This window comes from Dipodomys merriami, unplaced genomic scaffold (genome assembly GCF_024711535.1).
Source record: "Dipodomys merriami isolate MVZ:Mamm:240054 unplaced genomic scaffold, mDipMer1.0.p SCAF_3, whole genome shotgun sequence".
Classification (NCBI taxonomy): Eukaryota; Metazoa; Chordata; class Mammalia; order Rodentia; family Heteromyidae; genus Dipodomys; species Dipodomys merriami.
Genome location: NW_027204492.1, coordinates 14,520,724 through 14,539,205, shown reverse-complemented (window position 1 = coordinate 14,539,205; position 18,482 = coordinate 14,520,724). Strand labels below are relative to the sequence as shown.

General features: G+C 39.7%; 1 protein-coding gene and 1 pseudogene across 2 annotated transcripts; one reads left to right on the top strand and one right to left on the bottom strand.

Annotated features, from left to right (window-relative positions):
• Nucleotides 1-29: 29 nt before the first annotated feature.
• On the top strand, nt 30-10,697 carry LOC138839345 (integrator complex subunit 6-like). Of its 2 annotated transcripts, none has more exons than XM_070038918.1 (5): nt 30-61; nt 7,403-7,592; nt 9,377-9,502; nt 9,880-9,973; nt 10,583-10,697. In XM_070038918.1, exons 2-5 carry the CDS (start codon nt 7,409-7,411, stop codon nt 10,671-10,673), a joined length of 495 nt encoding a protein of 164 aa, XP_069895019.1. In that variant the 5' UTR covers nt 30-61; nt 7,403-7,408; the 3' UTR covers nt 10,674-10,697. The 2 variants fall into 2 exon arrangements, with proteins under 2 accessions (XP_069895019.1, XP_069895020.1); XM_070038919.1 differs by lacking the exon at nt 30-61 and adding an exon at nt 605-659.
• A 3,571-nt stretch (nt 10,698-14,268) lies between these two features.
• LOC138839344 (CD2-associated protein pseudogene) lies at nt 14,269-15,755 on the bottom strand (annotated as a pseudogene).
• Between the last annotated feature and the right edge of the window lie 2,727 nt (nt 15,756-18,482).

Here is an 18,482-nt window from a genome sequence, read left to right as displayed (position 1 = left end):
TGGAAGTGAGGTGCATAGCTGCCGGGCCACTTTAGAGGTGCTCACAGACTCTTAACTTTAGGTCAGTATTTCATCATTGGGAATGCAGAGGGGGTTAGAATCTGTTCCCTGGGGTTCTGATACCAGTCCTAAGGTGTGTCTGCCTCAGGTATTGACAGACAACGTACCAGGGGTTGCAGGGGTCGGGGGGGGGGGGGAGTTCGCTATGCCTTAGAGGGGGAAGGGAGTTCCCTATGTTTTAGGGTTTTTTTTGGTGGTTTAGTGTTTCTGCAATACCAATATACCTGTGTACGCATGCAGGAGGAGAAGGCTTTCCCATGCGCCCTGGGTTTTGTTTGTGTCCTGGGGGCTGAGGGGCTGTGGTCGGGGGCTGGGCTCAGTTCTCTTATGGCTTTCAGGAGTGATGCTCTGGTTTGTGGGGGGACGCCTTCTTTGAGGTTTCAGAGCATGGAGGGGAGGCAAAACACAGTTCTGTAAGTATTCCCCACCATTAGGCCTCTTCCTCCATATTGGCGGCTCCTCAGCCCTAGCTTCCGTCACGTGGTTTCTGGTATCCGGCAATGCCTGGAAAGTGGGCGTGGCTCCTCCACCATTACATTTTTGGCACAAAAGGGTGCTGAAGTCCCTGTTTCTGCTGAATCCTTGGCAATGCATCTTTCGTGAGTTTGAGGTTGGGAGAGCTTTATCTGGTGGTGCAGCTGCTGAGTAAGACCCCTATGCTTCCAGCAGAGCTATGTCTGCCAGGGAATGGACTTTCAAGTTTGTGTTGACATCTTAGTAGATTTTTGAGAATGAGGCACTGTAGCTTAGAGGGCAGATGTTTGCGTTGGAACCTGGTCTCGGGTTTAGCAGGGAGGTGGGGACTTTCCTGGCTTGCTTGCCCTTAGCAACAAGACATGTGTTCTCTAGGAACTCAGTCCAGCATTTCTTTTCTTTTTGGGGGGGGCGGGAGTGGTGGTCCGGTTGTGGGGCCTGAACTCTGGGCCTGGGCGCTGTCCCTCAGCTTTGCAGCTCAAGGCTAGCACTCTACCACTTGAGCCACAGCACCACTTCCGGCTTTTTTCTTTTTGCTTATGTGGTGCTGAGGAATCGAACCCAGGGCCTCAAGCATGCAAGGAAAGCGCTCCACCACCGAGCCACCTTCCCAGCCCTCAGTCTAGCATTTCTGCAATGGCTCTTGGCACCTACTTGTGAATGTGTGTTCAGCAACATGGAGAACTTTCGGCATCACCTCTAACTTGTAAGCACATTCTGCTTAGGCAGCTGTCACTCTTGCTGTGCCTACATTTGCAGTTCTTTCTGACTCAACTAACTGTGGATCTTTTGGCTATTTGTTTTTTGTTTTTCTCCATTGTGAGGCTTGAACTCTGGGCTTGGGCACTGTCCCTCAGCTCTTCAGCTCAAGGCGAGTGCTCTACCTCTGGAGCTACAGTGCCACTTCCAGTTTCCTAATGGTTTATTGGAGATAAGAGTCTCAAGGACTTTCCTGCCTGGGCTAGCTTTGAACCGTGATCCTCAGATCTCAGCCTCCTGAGTAGCTAGGATTACAGACATGACCCACCAGCACCCAGCTTTTTTTCTTTTTTGATAGGGGGTGAAGTAGCACTCACAGTCTGGAGCTAGCCATGCAGGAGGTATTCTAGGATATGAACTATTCCCAGGACAATTCCTCTGATGTTTGGGTGTTAGTTCTTTTTCAGAGGGATCTTACATTTTTCTGGGATAAGGAATGTGATGTTCCCACCTGTGCCTCTCAGTGAAATAATAAGAGTTCCATCATGATTATTACTTGACATAGAGTCTGCCTAACATTTCGCCTCAACTTCTGTTCCATGCCTACTCACAATCTGGGTTCCAGGCCTGAAATAGTAATAGAGAAGGTCTGTTTGTTTAATGATTGCTTGCATCAGTTTTGTTGGCACTTTGTATTGTAAAGTACTAGGAGGGGTGGGGTGGTACAGGACTATAATTCCATCTACTTGGGAGGCAGAGATTTGAAGGGTTTTAGTTCCAGACCTTCTGGGGCATAATATTACAAAGATTTTATGTTAACAGATAAATTGGATATGGCAGAGTACACCTGACACCCTAGTAGAGGAAGACCTAGATACACTCATGGCAGTGAGAAGCCAGCTGTAAGCTAAAATGTCAAGATTGTATCTGAAAGACAAATCTAAAATAACCACTGATGACTTGTCTTAAATGATAGAGCACCTGCCAGGGTCTAAATACAAACTCCAGCACTGTCAAAGAAAAATGGTAGGTAGTTGTTCATGTATTCTGGATTCCCATACTACATTTAAACCTATAAAAATGAGTTTTTGCATATCAACTGAAATTACATATTTTGCTTTTACAGTCTCTAAAGAGAGTTCTCTAGTTTAACTAAAGAAGGTATTGGTGATTAGAGCTTTTATTTTCTTAAAATTCTTTAAATCTACGAAGGTAATATCTTTAATAATCTAATTTTACCACAAAGTAAGGGTCAAGATGTTTATGCTGTTGGTAAGGAAACGAAACATCCTTCCTTCAATGACTTTTCTGGTCTGTAGGTCACAAATTTAACTGTTTTGTATTTCTGTATTTGTTCCCAGAATCTCTGTTCTGTTCTACTGTGTGTTCACTTCTCCAGGCTCCAGTGACATATGCAATGTAATGAAAATCAAAATTACTTGGCCTTTTGCACTTAATACCATATCTGATGGTGTATGTTCTAACTGTGATGTTTTCTTTTTAAGATCATTTGGGTTTCCTAAGCTCTTTGAATTCTGTAGTCTTGATTCTCAGTTGCTGATGTTGAAACAAATTTAAAATGGTGAAATTGTAAACTAGACTGCTAAAATCATTCTAGGGCAGGGTGGAGGGCTGACCAGAGTGAGTTAGTAAGGATTCTTTTCACCCAAGGAAAAATATTTCTCCTTTTACCACCAAGGCTTGTTTCTGTGTATAATGGCTTATGTGTTTCTTTTTTTTTTTTTATATTTCAATCTATTTAAACTTTAATTTGTGCATTTGTGGTAATTTATGACTGCAAAACACTTTTTTCTTAGAATGACATAAAAAGGCACATTTCATTTGGATGCATAGTGTACCAATCTAAAATATCCTAATATCCTTACAAAGTGCTGAGCAGTCACATACATGTATAGTAATACCAAAATATATTTACATTCTTAAAATTTTCAGTATCACTAAAATATATATATATTTAAAACTACAGAAAAAATTAGTGCTTTCTTTAGCTTAATTATGTGAATATATCCCACCCTCTAATTTTTTAGTGATTGACTTCAATTAAAAAATTTCTGTACATTGTGTAGTTATAAAACGCTGTCAGTTTTTAATGTTAAAAGTCCACTTTAGACATTGCTTTGTATGCATAATTCAGAACCAGCAAAGGTGAACAAACTGTACCTCAAAAGTATTTAGTGTTTCATTTTAATTTGTATTAACACTGTTAAACTAAAGCCATACAATTACACTAAATTCCTTATTATCTTTTCCAAGGAAATTAGCTGGCATTTTAAAGTAACTTTAAACAACGTATTATTATTTTATAAATTTGTCTCCCAAAGGATCTTGGGTAATAATCAATTTAGAAGGCATTATCTCTGCACACTTTTAATTGTTCTCAGAGCAGAGTAAAAACATGAATGGCTTATGTGTTTCTTGGAGGGATATAGCACTACTTTCATCTTATTCCCTCCTAGGGTTTCAATATTTGGGCTTCATTTTCAGTGTTTTTTTTATTTTTATTTTCTAGGGCCTTGTCATTATTACCCAGAAGAGCAGTTGGGTTTTGATTACTGTCCTTAGGTCCAGAAACTAGGCAAGATAATTTACCACTTGTATATAGATTTATGTCCTTTTGAGTATTGTTATCTAGCCACGTGTAAAAATTAAAATGTATTTTTTTCTTTTACAACCTGTGCACTTTTATATTTCCCTGGACATGCTGGGCTTGGAGGACACCGATACACAGATTTTATATATATATATATATATATATATATATATATATATATATATATATATATATAAAATCTGTGTATATTAGATATCCTTGTTTGCATTTGCCTTGCTTTTTCTAGACTTTTCTTTTGTCCCACTGCTCCTGAGGCAGGCCTGTATTTATAGTTACATTGTGCACTGAGATCAGGAAGACTGTGTTTGGAAGCAGAAAGATCTTGGAGACTCCATCACCAAAATAAGTGGCACAAACTAGGACTAGAGGTGTGGCTCAAGTGGTTGAGGGCTGGGCAAGAGTTAAGGAGACTAGCAATTGTAAGATCCTGAATTCAAACCCCTGTACTGGCAAATAAAAAATTTTGTCATCCAAATTTACTTTTAGAAACATGGTGCAGTTACCTGTTATGCAAGTTGCTGATGTCTTTAAAACATGAATATGAGTTGAAATATAATCCACCTTTGTAATTGATGATGTTGTGAGATGCATAGACTGTGTAGGACTGGTTGGAATACATTAGATGCATATGTGTAAATTTCTCAAAGAGAGACCCCTTGTTATAACTACCATGTATGTTAATGACATTAAAAAAAGAATGCTGTTATTTTCCTTGCATTTTTGTTGTGGATCTAGTTAACTTGGACTGATCTGCCAATGTTAAACCAGCCTTGTTCTCCTGAGTTGAACTCCACCACGACTTGATATATATGACTTTATGTATGTATTTATATATTCATTTGTTTTTGTTGGTACTGGGCTTTGAAATTAAGGCCTCTTCCTTGCTGGGTAGGGTCTCTGCAACCTGAGCCATGCCCCTTCTTTTCCCTAGGCTGGATATCAGTCCTCTTATTTAAGCATCCCTCTTAACTTGGAAGCATAGTTAGCACCACTAGGCCCAGCTTGTAATTAACTTGTTGTTTTCATAACTTTTTTCCCAGACCTGCCTAAAACTTCAGTTCTCCCAAATGAATTACAGACTTGAGCCCCTTGACTAGAAGGTTTTTCTAAATATACTCTCTCATTTTTCATTGCTAATCTTTTTTTTTTTGGTCATGGGGATTGAACTCTGGCCCTGGTTGCTACCCCTCAGTTCTTCAGCTTAAGGCTAGTGCTCTACCACTTGAGTCACAACACCACTTCTGGGTTCTTGAGTGGTTTATTGGAAATAATAGTCTCATGGACTTTCCTGTCCAGTCTGGCTTTGATCCTCATCTTCAGATTTCAGCCTTCTGAGTAGCTAAGATTATAAGCATGAGCCACTGGTGCCTGGCTCATTGCTAATCTTTTAAAATCGTGTTTGTCTCTTTTTAAGCTACATCATGACCTATGGTGGATTTTTAAACTTCCTTGTTCTCTGTTACTGCTCAGATTGTATTCACAGTATGTGTGGCTAACTCTACGATTTTTTTTTCTATTTTAAATAACTTAGTGTAATTCCTGAATATTTCCAGGACTTCTTAGTGGAAGTTTTCTAGAAAGGAATGCTTCTGTTTCTGCTTGGTAATATTTATTTTGATCAAATTAAACCCATCTATTCCTTTCTCTTTCCCAACTTCCAGCCTACTGTTCCTCAACAGATTTTATTGAAATTCAGAACGTTTCATTGTTAATTTTAAATATTTAATTGGATACAAGCATATTTACATTTTTTGTTTTATACTGGTAAATTTCATATATTTTAATTCTCTATATGTGTGTCTATTTTTTGTTTGGTCAGTTGTGGGGTCTGAACTCTGGGCCTGGGCGCTGTCCCTCAGCTTTTCAGCTCAACGCTAGCGCTCTACCACTTGAGCCACAGCACCACTTCCGGCTTTTTCTGCTTATGTGGTACTGAGGAATGGAACCCAGGGCCTCATACGTGCAAGGCAAGCACTCTACCACTGAGCCACCTTCCCAGCCCATGTGTGTCCATTTTATGCTAAGAGTTTTTCCCCCTTATTTTGTGCCTCTTTTGTATCTTGTACTCTGGGCATTGTGGACTATGCTCGCTGCTTGTGCTATACCATTTGAACCACACCTCCACATGTGGTTTTTTTTCTTCATGATTTTTAGATAGAAGTCTCTTGCATTAGTTGGTTGGATGACTTTCACCCTCCATCCTCACATTTCAGCCTCCTGAGTAGCTAGGATTATTGCCATTAGCCACTGGTGCCCGGACTCATTTTTGGCCACTTTTAAACAGAAATGAATTCTTTTCCCTAAGATTTCTTTCCCTCCTTTATACCTCTTTGGTTCCATTCTATGTCTACCCTTTCTTTCCTAATATTATTAATTTTCAGGGCAACATTTCCTTGATTAATCTTGCCCCCAATTTGACCACATTCGGGTTTCAAAAGACCCACTTTGTCCTGTTGAACTATTCTTTCCTCCCTTCACCTCATTAGTTTGCCATCACATTAGCAATAACTAGGATGAAATGGATTCAGGGATAAAACACTAGCCTACATGCTGTAGTTTGTGACTTTGATCCCAGGCACTGCAAAAACTAATAGAACAAGACAAAAAACAAAATGAAGGTCCATCCCTCCACTTTCCTTCTATTTGGGACTGATATATTCTTTTTAATCTGTACTCCTAAGGCTCTAGAGCATACTGATTTTCAGACTGCTTGCTTTCCAATATTGGCATGTAATACATAAAATGTATTCTAACTTATACTTTGTACTTGAATGGCAGTAACAGCTCAGTGCTGACATATTTTCTCATGCACAATTGCATATTCTGATTTTAACTTAGATCCCTTTTTTAGATTAACAAAAGAGAGTTGTTGCCTGGCTTGTTTCTAACAACTGAACTCAAGCAGTCCTCCTGCCTTAGTGTCTGGAGCAGCTGGGAACTGTGGTATGTGTAAATACTACTGCACCAAGCTCCCAGTTGAATTCATTTAGAAGTGTTGTCTTATTTTGGGTGGCTTTCTGTTTTTGGTTAAGACCATGGTTAAGTTTTTGCATTTAACCTTCAATTGCATTTATATTTCCATTGGTAGGCATAGGTGTCTATTTAACTTGAGCTTCTTTTGTTTTCCTTATATCTATCACTCACATAATGGGTTTCACTATGTCATTTCCACAGACATATCACCTTGTCCTGAACCCCTTTCTCCTTCTACATCCTAATAATTCCCTTTTGACTCTTGTGACTTTTTGCTTCCCCCAGATTCTGTCTATGTGAGAAAAATTCAGTATTTGCTTTGTGAAATTGGCTCATTTCACTTAGGCTGATGATCTACAGTTACATCCACTTTCTTCTTTATGACTGAATAAAACTCATTTGTGTATATTTACGATATTTTCTGAACAATCTTTCTGCATTCTCTTACATAAGAGTTAAGAACTTTGAGTCACTTTGCCCTGTTCTGCCATGTTTTCGTGTCTCTGTGGTTTCCTGATAGTTTAATGTTATCATGAATGGAATATGTCCATTACTGTTTTCCAGGAAATAATGGCTGATAAAGCAGATAACAATCCTAAAATGCTCACAAGTGAAGTGAATCCAGTGAATGAAGAAGTCATGGTTCCTCTATCATCTACTAAAGAGAAACAAACTGAAGAGCTGACATTCAAGAATAAACAGGGAGTAGAAGTAGAAGTCAAACCTGAGACCTCAGCTAAGGAAAAGACAGAAGGTAAATATATCTTTGGTGGGTGGGTAGACACTTGCATGTCTGCAAAAGGAGAAAAACCTCTGATATCATGAAAGACTTGAGTCATGCTGTAAACATAAAGAGATTTCTGCATGTGGGACAGGGATTGCTTTCACACAAGAAAGCAGTGCATTTCTTTTCAGCCCATGGTCATCTTCTCTACTTCATCTCCCCCGCATCATCACCTCTCCTGCCCGGTGTAATCTAGCTCCTTCACAAAGCACCTATTGTGCACAAGGCTCACAGTTTGAACTGACATTGTTATTCTTTTATCAGTAGTATTTGGTCCAGTTGTCCACTCCTACTTCTGTGACAATTTTCTAAGACTTCTTCCTCCTTGCTTAAGTTATTTGTATGTCTTCGTCTTTTCTTGCTTTTCCACTTTTTCTTCACCTCGAATCTAATGGTAGAGATTTACAAATGACACATTTTTCTCTATTTTCTGCCCACTCTAGCAGGACTTTTCACTAATTATCTGGAACAATAGTTGTCTGACCAATCTGTTCCTATTTGTTTCTCTTATACTTCTGCTAGAATAATGAAATAAGAATGTGATGAGACCATACCAGATCCTATCATATACAATATGCATCCTCCATGCTTCTCAGTATTCACAACACTAGCTGAATCCTCACTATGGTCTATAGATTATGAACCTCCTGGGCCTATCATCCATTCTTCCCTGAATCCTGGCAATATCCTTCTTTAGTTTGCCTCTCGCCTACATTCTGTGGTCCCTGGTTCTTTCCACTATGGCTGCTACTCTGACCATCACCACATCCTAGCCCCCTTCCTCTGCATGTGTTCAGTTCTGTCTCATCCTGGGACTCTGTTTTGAGGACATCTCCAATCAGGCCCTACCACTCATTGGCAGCTGTGAACATAAATTCTGCTCCTGTCCATGTCTCTTCTCACTTCTCACTTCTCACACTAGCATAAGTCCAGCTACAAGTGTGCTGCTAGCTACTGCACTTCCTTTCAACTTTCCCACTATGACAGTAGATGTGGCATTAAGGTAGGGGTCACAGTAGCTTCCTGCCTTTGTTGCTCACTGTTGATCCCAGCTTCTAGCGTGATCCCAGGAACAGCAGAATATATGTAAATGGAATAGTGATGTCAGACTTGGACTGAAAAAAATCCCCACTTTAAAACAGAAGAGAAGTGGAAGCAGAATCATTTACAACATGGAATTTGGGGTAATGGGGTGCAAATAACTGGCATTTGGACATTGTGTGAGATTTAAGCTTTTTTGCATCAAATTGTGTCAGGACAACAGTTAATAGATTTCAGAGATCTTTGAGGGGTTGATTTCTTACTTCTGTCCACCTGTCCACCTGTGTTTCTGCATGTATCCGTGGAGCCAAAGGGCATCAGGAGGATTTAGTTTAATCTCTGTGCTGAGGTCAACTTTCAAGCATGAGCATTTTCTGTGCAAACCCATGAGGGACATGCCCAAGGTGCCGGTGGTGCCATGAAACCCTCCCACCTCACAGCCCGTCCTCTCCATTGAGTCTGCAGGTGCTGCTGGTAGCCAAGATACCTATGAGCAGCCTATGGAGAGAGGTGAGGGCCTACATGAAGGCTCTTTGTGGATAAGTGTTCCATCAAAGCTTAAGGAGGTGGCAGGAGGTAGTGCTCCCCCCAGTCGATTGAATTCTGTATGTGGACACTCCCCTAGTAGCAGTGGAAATGGGTTCTTCTGTAACATGGCATCACCAGGTTATACAGATATTAGGGAGGATATTTGACTCAAAACCACTCCACAGGTGACTCAGAAGTTGAAATAATGCCTGAACTGGCAGTGGTTCCTGATCCATTGACAGCAGAAAATGAGGAACTCAATGCTGGTATAAAACGTGAACTCAAGAAGGAAATTCAGAACTTGGGATATGGTAAGTAGGGGGACAATGGCTCATGATAAAAACTTTGGGAAACTCTATCATTTTATTATGTAGGCTAGTTTGCTACTGCCTCAGGAGAGAGTCTGCCAGAGTACATTTTTCATATAATTTTATGTTCTTTATTGTCACTAAAAATGTTTCAATGGAAAGTGATTTTTTTATGTCCATTCTGATTTTACTTGGTTATTGTTGACAAGACTAGGTACCTCAATATACGCATTTAAAACATGCATACAAATACATTCACATGAGCATATACACACAGTGTAATATTCTTCATCATAGTTACTGAGACAGGCCCTTAACAAGATTGACTTGTGTTTCTTTTTATTTCTGAGAACCACTAAAAGGGTTTTCTATTTCTGCAGGATATCAGTATATCTTCCAGTTGCTTGATGAAGTGCAGGGACCTCTGGAAATGAAAAGAGAAATTGTGCTACATGCTATCAGAGAAGCAGCAAGGTGGGTAGTAGTAGGAATTGTACATCTTTCTTTTCCTTTTTTTTGTACCTGTCCTGGGGCTTGATCTCAGGACCTGGGTACTGTCCTTGAGCTTTTTTTTTTTCAAGGCAGGTACTCTACCACTTGACCCACACCTGTATTTCTGACTTTTTTGGTGCTTAATTGAAGAAAAAAGTTTCATAGGTTTATCTTTCTAGGCTAGCTTTGAACTGTGATTCTCAGATCTTAGCCTCCTGAGCAGCTAGAATTATAAGTACCAGTAACTGGTGTCCAGCTATCCGTTTTTCTTTTAGCCACCAGAATGATACGGTGCTAGGCATGAAAAGTGTAAGAACAGATCCTACTCTGAGCTTCTCAAATCACTGGCTCTCACACAGAGTTGAGGTTGACTTGAATGATATTTATGTTGGTGTCTTCTAAATCTGACTTAGCTTTCCAGACCCACTAAGCTGTCTGACCTTACTGCAGTCCGAGCTAGACTGAGCATTAATTCTCAGTTAACAGTCTTTTCATTTTCTTGGATGACTTGTACTGTTTGGACATATTGCTTCCCAAGTAATTTGTTGTTTGGTTGTCTTTTACGTAATTACCCTTCTTTGTATTTTTCAGATTCAATTGCCAGGATTTAACTGTACACCTTGAGAGTGCACTGAAAAAAATCAACTACTATCTCAACAGAGATGACTCTCCAGATATATAATTCTGTTTTTGACATTGATCAATAAGAAGCAAGCACTATCTGTTATATTTGAGAATATGACAGGATAATTCAGAAGCCTTGTAGCATGCCTTAGTGTAGTGAATAGCCTTCAGAGGCTTAGAAAAAGCATTGGAACCTTTGAATGTTTTGAATTTCTGTTAGTAAAAGTTGGGTTCTTGCTCTTGGTGTTTGCTTCGAATGGACAATTTTTTGTTTGTGTGTTCATTTATTTTCTTGCTTGTGTTAAGGATATTATTACATCATTAGAGACATACTATTACACTCCTGGTCTCCAGAGCAGATGGCAGTCATAGGAAGTATTTATAACTTTTTTCAGTATTGTTCATAGCTTTTTGTTTATTTTTCATGTTTTTTGGGGGAAATGTTCACCCCACCCTGTGAATCCCAAGTGACATCAAACTCACTATGGAAAGCAGGCCAGTATGGAACTTGTGATCCTCTTGTCTCAGCCTGGCTTCACTATACATACCTTATCTCTATTGTCCCAAGACAGACTTCAGCAGAACATGGTGCTTGGTGTGACCCTATTGATGAACCACATTCCCTATGCTGAAAGGTTTGGACCATTACATGTGCTACCTAATTTGGGTCAAATTTTCCATTAAAACTCCCACAAAACTCAGGAAAACGAAGAAGACACAACAGCCACCGTTCTGCTCAGCTCTTGTATTGAATCCTCGTTTCCTTTGAAGCCTAGGTCTTCAGTGCAGACTGGGTAATAACCTACTTTGCCTATTGATTGATTGCCTATTAGGAACCAAAGTGCCCTTGTGGGTCCTTCAACTTCCACCCAAGTAGAGTTGTTTTCTAGGTTTGTTTTGTCTTTTTAAAAAATAATTTCATGATGGGTGCTAGTGGCTCACGCCTTTCATCCTAGTCACTTGGAAAGCTGAGATCTGAGGATCATGGTCCAAAGGAAGCCTGAGCAGGAAAGTATGTGAGACTCATCTACAATTAACCACCAGAAAACTAGAAGTTTTGAGATGTGGCTCAAAGTCTTGAACACAGATGCTTAGGAACAGTGCCAAGGCCCTGAGTTCAAGCCCCATAACCAATATATATGCATATATACATACATATATGAGCTAAAAGTTGCTCAGGGGAGCTTTACTTTTTCCATTTCCACACATGTTTAAAATGAATTCCAATCAATCTCATTCCTATGGTCACTCTGCCCTCTTCCTAGAACAATTTCTAGTTTCATAGTTGAAAATGATACATTTTGATAGTTGGAACACTCCTTCATTCTCATTAACCCAGCCCTCTCACTAGAACCTACTCCAGACAGAGTATATTTTCCTTTACCTCCAGTTTCCCTATTGACCAAGAGCTCTCACTGAGATTTTTTTCATGGAGGATTTTCCCATGCTGTTTTTATACACACTAACAATGTATTTCAGAATTATTCACCTTCTATCTTTTTCTTTACTCCCTTCTTCTCTTACTAAGTATTCCCTTAGGTTTATGCACTGTGTTTATGGGTATATGTAATTATGTATTATGAGTATACATATATATAGTCACATATATACATACATACACATGCATATATATACATATATGTGTGTGCATATATCTATATATATATGACTATGTATCTTTTTTAGTTTACATAGTTTATAATATGTATGTTATATATAATCTTGTCTTACTCAATCTGTCTTCCAATTACATTCATCCATTTTTCTGCAAATGGCATGCTTTACTTTTTCATGGCTATGTAATATTCCATAGTTTATGTATACCATATCTTCTTTTTTTGGTCTGTAAGAGGGCATGTGCACTGTCCCTCAGCTCTTCAGTTCAAGGCTAGAGCTCTACCACTTGAGCCACAGCTCCACTTCTGGCTTTTTCTGCTTATGTGGTGCTGAGGAATAGAACCCAGGGCCTCATGCTTGCAAAGCAAACACTCTACCACTGAGCCATCCTCCCAGCCCCCTACCATATCTTCTTTATCTGCTCATCTTTTGTTGGGTACTGATTCCATTGTTTGGCTGTGTGAACAAGGCTACCATATGCTACCATAAATATGCAGAGATCATCTGGTATATATACTGTCCTTGGCATAAATACCCAATAGATATAGTGAAGTCATAGGAAAGATCGATTTTCTGTCTTTAATGGTACTTCCATTCTGATGTCTTCGTGGTTATACTAGTATACATTTCCACCAACAGCATATGAAGATTTCTTTTTTCTATGTTCACTAGCATTGTTTTTGTTTTCTTTCTTTTTTCTTTTTTATCACTCATGAGGCTTGAACTCTGGCCTTGGGCACTGTCCCTCAGCTCTGCAACTCAAGGCTAGCGTGCTACGACTTGAGCCACAGCACCACTTCTGGTTTTCTGAATGATACATTGGAGATAAGAATCTCATGGACTTTCCTGCCCTGGCTGTCTTTGAACTACAATCCTCAGATCTCAGCCTCCTGAGTAGCTAGGATTATAGGCATGAGCCACCAGCGCCCAGCTGTTTTTGTTTTCTTGAAGGATGTCATTCTTACTAGGGTTAGGTAGAATCTTAGTTTGATTTTGATTTGCATTTACTTTATGACTAAGGATGTTGAATTTTTTTTTTTTTTTTTTTTTTTTTTTTTTGGTCAGTCGTGGCACTTGAACTCTGGGCTTGGATGCTGTCCCTGCACTCTTCAGCTCAAGGCAAGCGCTCTACCGCTTGAGCCACTGTACCACTTCTGGTTTTCTAGTGGTTTTTATTGGAGATAAGAGTCTCATGGACTTTCCTGCTCGGACTGGCTTTGAACCTTGATCCTCAGATCTCAGCCTCCTGAGTAGCTAGGATTACAGTCATTAGCTACCAGCGCCCGGCTATGTTGAATATTTTTAATGTGTCTTTTAGCTGTTTGCACTTCTGAGAATTGTTTAGTTTGCCAGATTATTAATTGGATTGTTTGCTCTTGTTTAAATTCTTGAGTCCTTTGTATATTCTGGATGTTAACTCTTGTTGAATAGCTGACAAAGATTTTATCTATTCTAAGGTTTGTTACTTGGTTCCATGATTGTTTCTGCTCATGTACAGAAACTCTTTAAATTGATATAGTCCCATTTCTTAATTCTTGCTTCCATCATCTGTGCACCTGTAGTTTTTTCAGAAAAAAATGCCCGTGGCTGTACGTTTCTAGGGTTTTTCCCATAGAAGACTTAAAGTTTCAGATTGTGCTTTTAGTTCTCTGATCCAGTTGGAGTTGATTTGTATACATGTTGAGAGACAGACATACAGTTTTTACTCTCCTGCAGCCTCAGCACAATTTGTTGAAGAAACTGTCTTTCTTCGTTGTATAATTTGGCTCATTTGTCAGAAACTTTGTAGATTGTATGTGAATTTTTCCCTGAGTCTTCTGTACTGTTCCAGACAAAGAGCTTTGTGTCTGTTTTTGTGTCAGTACCAAATGGTACTACTGCTCTGTAGTATAATTTGAAGTCTGTTATTCTGATTCTCCATTTACTTTGGATTGCTTTTGCTATTTTGTTTCTTCAGCACAAGTATGGAGTCAGGTAAGATGTTCAGTGTTATTTCTGACTCCCTGGAGCACTAAGAACACTGGGTTCGTGCCACCTCAAGAAGACAGGACATTCTTCTTCAGTTTCTCTATTTCCACCTCCATATTACTCTTCGTTGTCTTCTCTTCTTCTAGCTCTTTCTCGTTTTTCCAGTTCTTTCCCAGTGTTTCTACAATATCCTTTTTTTAGTGTTTCCACAAGACAGCAATTCAATACTCTGGCCTCTAAGCTGAATCAAGGAATTTTAGTTCCTATCATCTGTTTCTACTTTTGCTTTTATTTCTAATGGAGGTAAGAAAGCAATTGTATTTGCCTTAGAAGCAATTGAAAGTGTTGGAAGAGACGGCTTTGTGGAGTAGCTTGTATCCTTTTTAAACTCAAATCATTTTAAATTGGCATTATCTTCTTGGCAACTTCAATGTTTTTATCTGGGCTTTCAGTTGGTAAATATCCACCATTAAAATAGCGGGGCAGCCTTTTCCCAGCTTCTGTGATTTATTTGCAGTGAGGTACAGCAAGTTTTCTGAGGAAGCTATGTTATCAAAATTTACAATATCAGTTTCTCTAGATCTCCTTTCTATAAATGACCAAAGTCTACTGTTTTGGGTCTAAATGGCAACTCTTCAGAATACAGCTTTGGTTTTGATACTGGCTGCATTTCAAACTTTGATGAAATATTAACTTTTCCATTAATTTTGGCTGTGGGTGGTTGTGGGGGAACTGGTTTTTCGGGTCGCTTTGGGTATGCTGCTGCAGGAAATTTCAATAAATCATTGGTGGAGTCTGCTTTTTGGGTGGGACTATGGAGCAATTGGTTTAGAACGTTTCTGACCCAGTAGTGATTTTTCATCTTTTTCTTCAGGCTTCAGTGGAGAAAAGTTCTCTGCAACTTAACAGGTCAGGCTTTGGAGCTGGACCCTTAGGAGGTGGTGGTTTCTTTGGATTTGGAAAGTCTTTATCCAGCACAGTTATCTGAATAGTGTAATTGTCTGGAAATACCCCTTCTTTACCATTAGGTTCTTCCTTCCACCAGCCAGGTTCACCAGTCTCTTTATTATCAAATGGATTAATTTTCCCTCTTTAAAAGTAAGCTCATCTTCATTACTACCTTCATAGGCAAATAATGTTCTATAATATTCTTTTTTTATTTTTTTGGGTCCGGTCGTGGGGCCTGAACTCTGGGCCTGGGTGGGTGCTGTCCCTCAGCTCTTCAGCTCAAGGCTAGTACTCTAACCATCTGAGCCACAGCGCCACTTCTGGCTTTTTTCTTTTTGCTTATGTGGTGCTGAGGAATCGAACCCAGGGCCTCAGGCATGCAAGGCAAGCGCTCTACCACTGAGCCACCTTCCCAGCCCCTATAATATTCTTTAGCTTCAGTGTCTGTCATCATCATTTCCACACTGTGTTTTGGATCATTGTAGCTGTATGATTAAAGGCATCTTTTCTGTGTTTTTTTTTTCTCTTCAGTTTCACTAGTGGATGTTCTTGTTCTTAGTTTCACTGAACCTTCTTTATAAATATCTCCAAATCCAATTCCTTGAATTTTTTTTTTTTGGGTCCGGTCGTGGGGCCTGAACTCTGGGCCTGGGTGCTGACCCTCAGCTCTTCAGCTCAAGGCTAGCGCTCTACCACTTGAGCCACAGCGTCACTTCCGGCTTTTTTTTCTTTTTTTTGCTTATATGGTGCTGAGAAATCGAACCCAGGGCCTCAGGCATGCAAGGCAAGTGCTCTACCACTGAGCCACCTTCCCAGCCCTTCCTTGAATTTTTTTGGCTGTGTAATATTGATACAGTGCCACTCCAACTTCCCGGAGATGGTGATTGTGAGGTAGGCCCAGCCAAAGCAGTGTCTGGGATGTTGAATTTTGTTAAAGGATTTTTGTACATTAATTGAGGTGGTCATGTGTGTTTTGTTTATCTTTATGTAATGTATTAGATTTATTTATTTGTGTATGTTGAACCATCCTTGCATTCCCAGGATAAAAAAGATCTGATTATAGTGGGTTTTTTGGGGGGTGGTGGTGGTGGTGGTGGTGGTGGTGGTGGTGGTGGTGGTGGTGGGCGGGCGGGCGGGCGCAGGTCCTGGGACTTAAACTTAGGCCTGTGCAATCTTTCATTTGCTTTTGTGCTCAAAGCTAACACTCAATCCCTGGAGCCAAAGCTCCACTTCTGGCTTCTTTTTTGGTGATAAATTGGAGATAAGAGTCTCACCAACTTCCCTTCCCAGGCTGGCTTAGAACTGTGGTCCTAGGATTAGTGAGCCACTAGTGCTCGACAGTGTCTGTGCTCTAAAAATGGGTTGTTGAATCCTATTTCCAAGGATTTTATGGAGAATTTTTGCATCAATCTTCATCAATGAGATAGGTCTATGATTACATTTCTTTGTTGCATCTGTGTCCTGCTTTGGAATGTGTGTAATACCTGCTTCAAAGAGTTCAATAGCATTCCTTTTTTGTTTCAGGGAAAAGTTTGAGAAATGTTGATATTAGTTCTTTGACAGTCTTGTAGAATTTGGCTATAAATCCATCTGACCCTGGGCTTTTCTTTTTTGTCGTGGATCATGGGGCTTGAACTCTGGGCCTGAACACTGTCCCTCAGCTCTTCAGCTCAAGGCAAGCACTCTACCACTTGAGCCACTGCGTCACTTCTGGTTTTCTGGTGGTTTATTGGAGATAAGTCTCACAGGCTTTCCTGCCCAGGCTGGCTTTGAACCTCAATCCTCAGATCTCACCCTCCTGAGTAGCTAGGGTTACAGGTGTGAGCCACCAGTGCCCGACTTGCTGGGCTTTTCTTTTGTGGGAGACAATTACTGTTTCAGTCTCATTGATTGTTAGATGTCTAAATGTTAGATTCTTTTTGTTCATTTTTAGTAGGTCAATTGTATCTATTTCATTTTAGATTCTCCATCTTATTTTAATATTGGCATTGAAAGCACTCCCTTATGATCTTTGAATTCCTTTGGTATTTGTTGTATTCTTCCTTTTTTCAAACTCTTTACTTTTATTTGAATCTCTTCTTTTCATTGAATTAGCCTAGGGGCTTATCAAACTTCTTTATTTGTTCAAAGATCCATCTTTTTATTTCATTGCTTCTTTATCTAACTTATTTTCTCTGCATGTCATTAATGTCTGCCTTTTTATTTTTAATATTAATAAGTTTTTATTGTGAAAATACCGTACAGAGGGGTTACAATTACATGAGCAAGGAAATGAGTACATTTCTTATCAAGCATTGTTGCCTCCTCCTTTGTTTCCCCTTACCATCCCTGCCCTCTCATCTCCCTCCCTCCCCCGCCAAAGTTGTAAAGTTCGTTTTTTGACATAATGTCTTGTACTTCTCATTGTTGCAATGGGTCCACCTAAATCCCTATTTAAACAATTTGTTTTTTTCCCTTCCCCTCCACAAATTATACCAGCATCAAATACAGTGAAAACAGGGGTTATACCATGGGGGAGGGACATACAAAGCAACAAAAATATCATCTTATAAATATGTTAGAAACAATAACAAGAAAGAAAAACCATTTGAGTTCTTATCTTGGGGTTCATTTCGCCTAATATCAATTTATCTGACCTTTTCTGCTTGTCTCAGACATACTAATTATTGCAAATATGGGAAACCATGAGTCCTATGTTTCTTTGGGCCTAGCTTACTTCACTTAGTACAATTTTTTCTAAGTCTTTCCATTTCCTAACAAATAGGGCAATGAAAATTTCTTTCCATATTCTAGTTTGGGGTTTGATTGTTTCTGTTTCTCTAGAATTTTGAGATGCAATATATACCATTATTTAATAATGTTCTAGTTATTTCTTTCTTTTAGATGAAAGCACTCAGGGATATGGATTTTCTTCTCAACATTGCCTTTCTGTATCTATCAGATATTTTAGTGGGATGGCTTTTCATTGTCATTAGTTTCCAGGATCTATTTTTTTTGGGGGGGGGTCTGGTCGTGGGACCTGAACTCTGGGCCTGGACGCTTTCCCTCAGCTCTTCAGCTCAAGGCTAGCACTCTACCATTGAGCCACAGCGCCACTTCCGGGTTTTTTTTCTGCTTATGTGGTGCTGAGGAATCGAACAAAGGGCCTCATGCATGCAAGGCAAGCGCTCTTCCACTGAGTCACCTTCCCAGCCCCAGTTTCCAGGGTCTTGTTGACCTCTCTTTTTTTTTCAGTGACCTACATGTCATTCAACAGTGTGTTGTTCAGTTTCCATGTATTTGAATATTTTCTGTAGTATATTTTGCCATTGAGCTCTTGTCTAATTACATTATG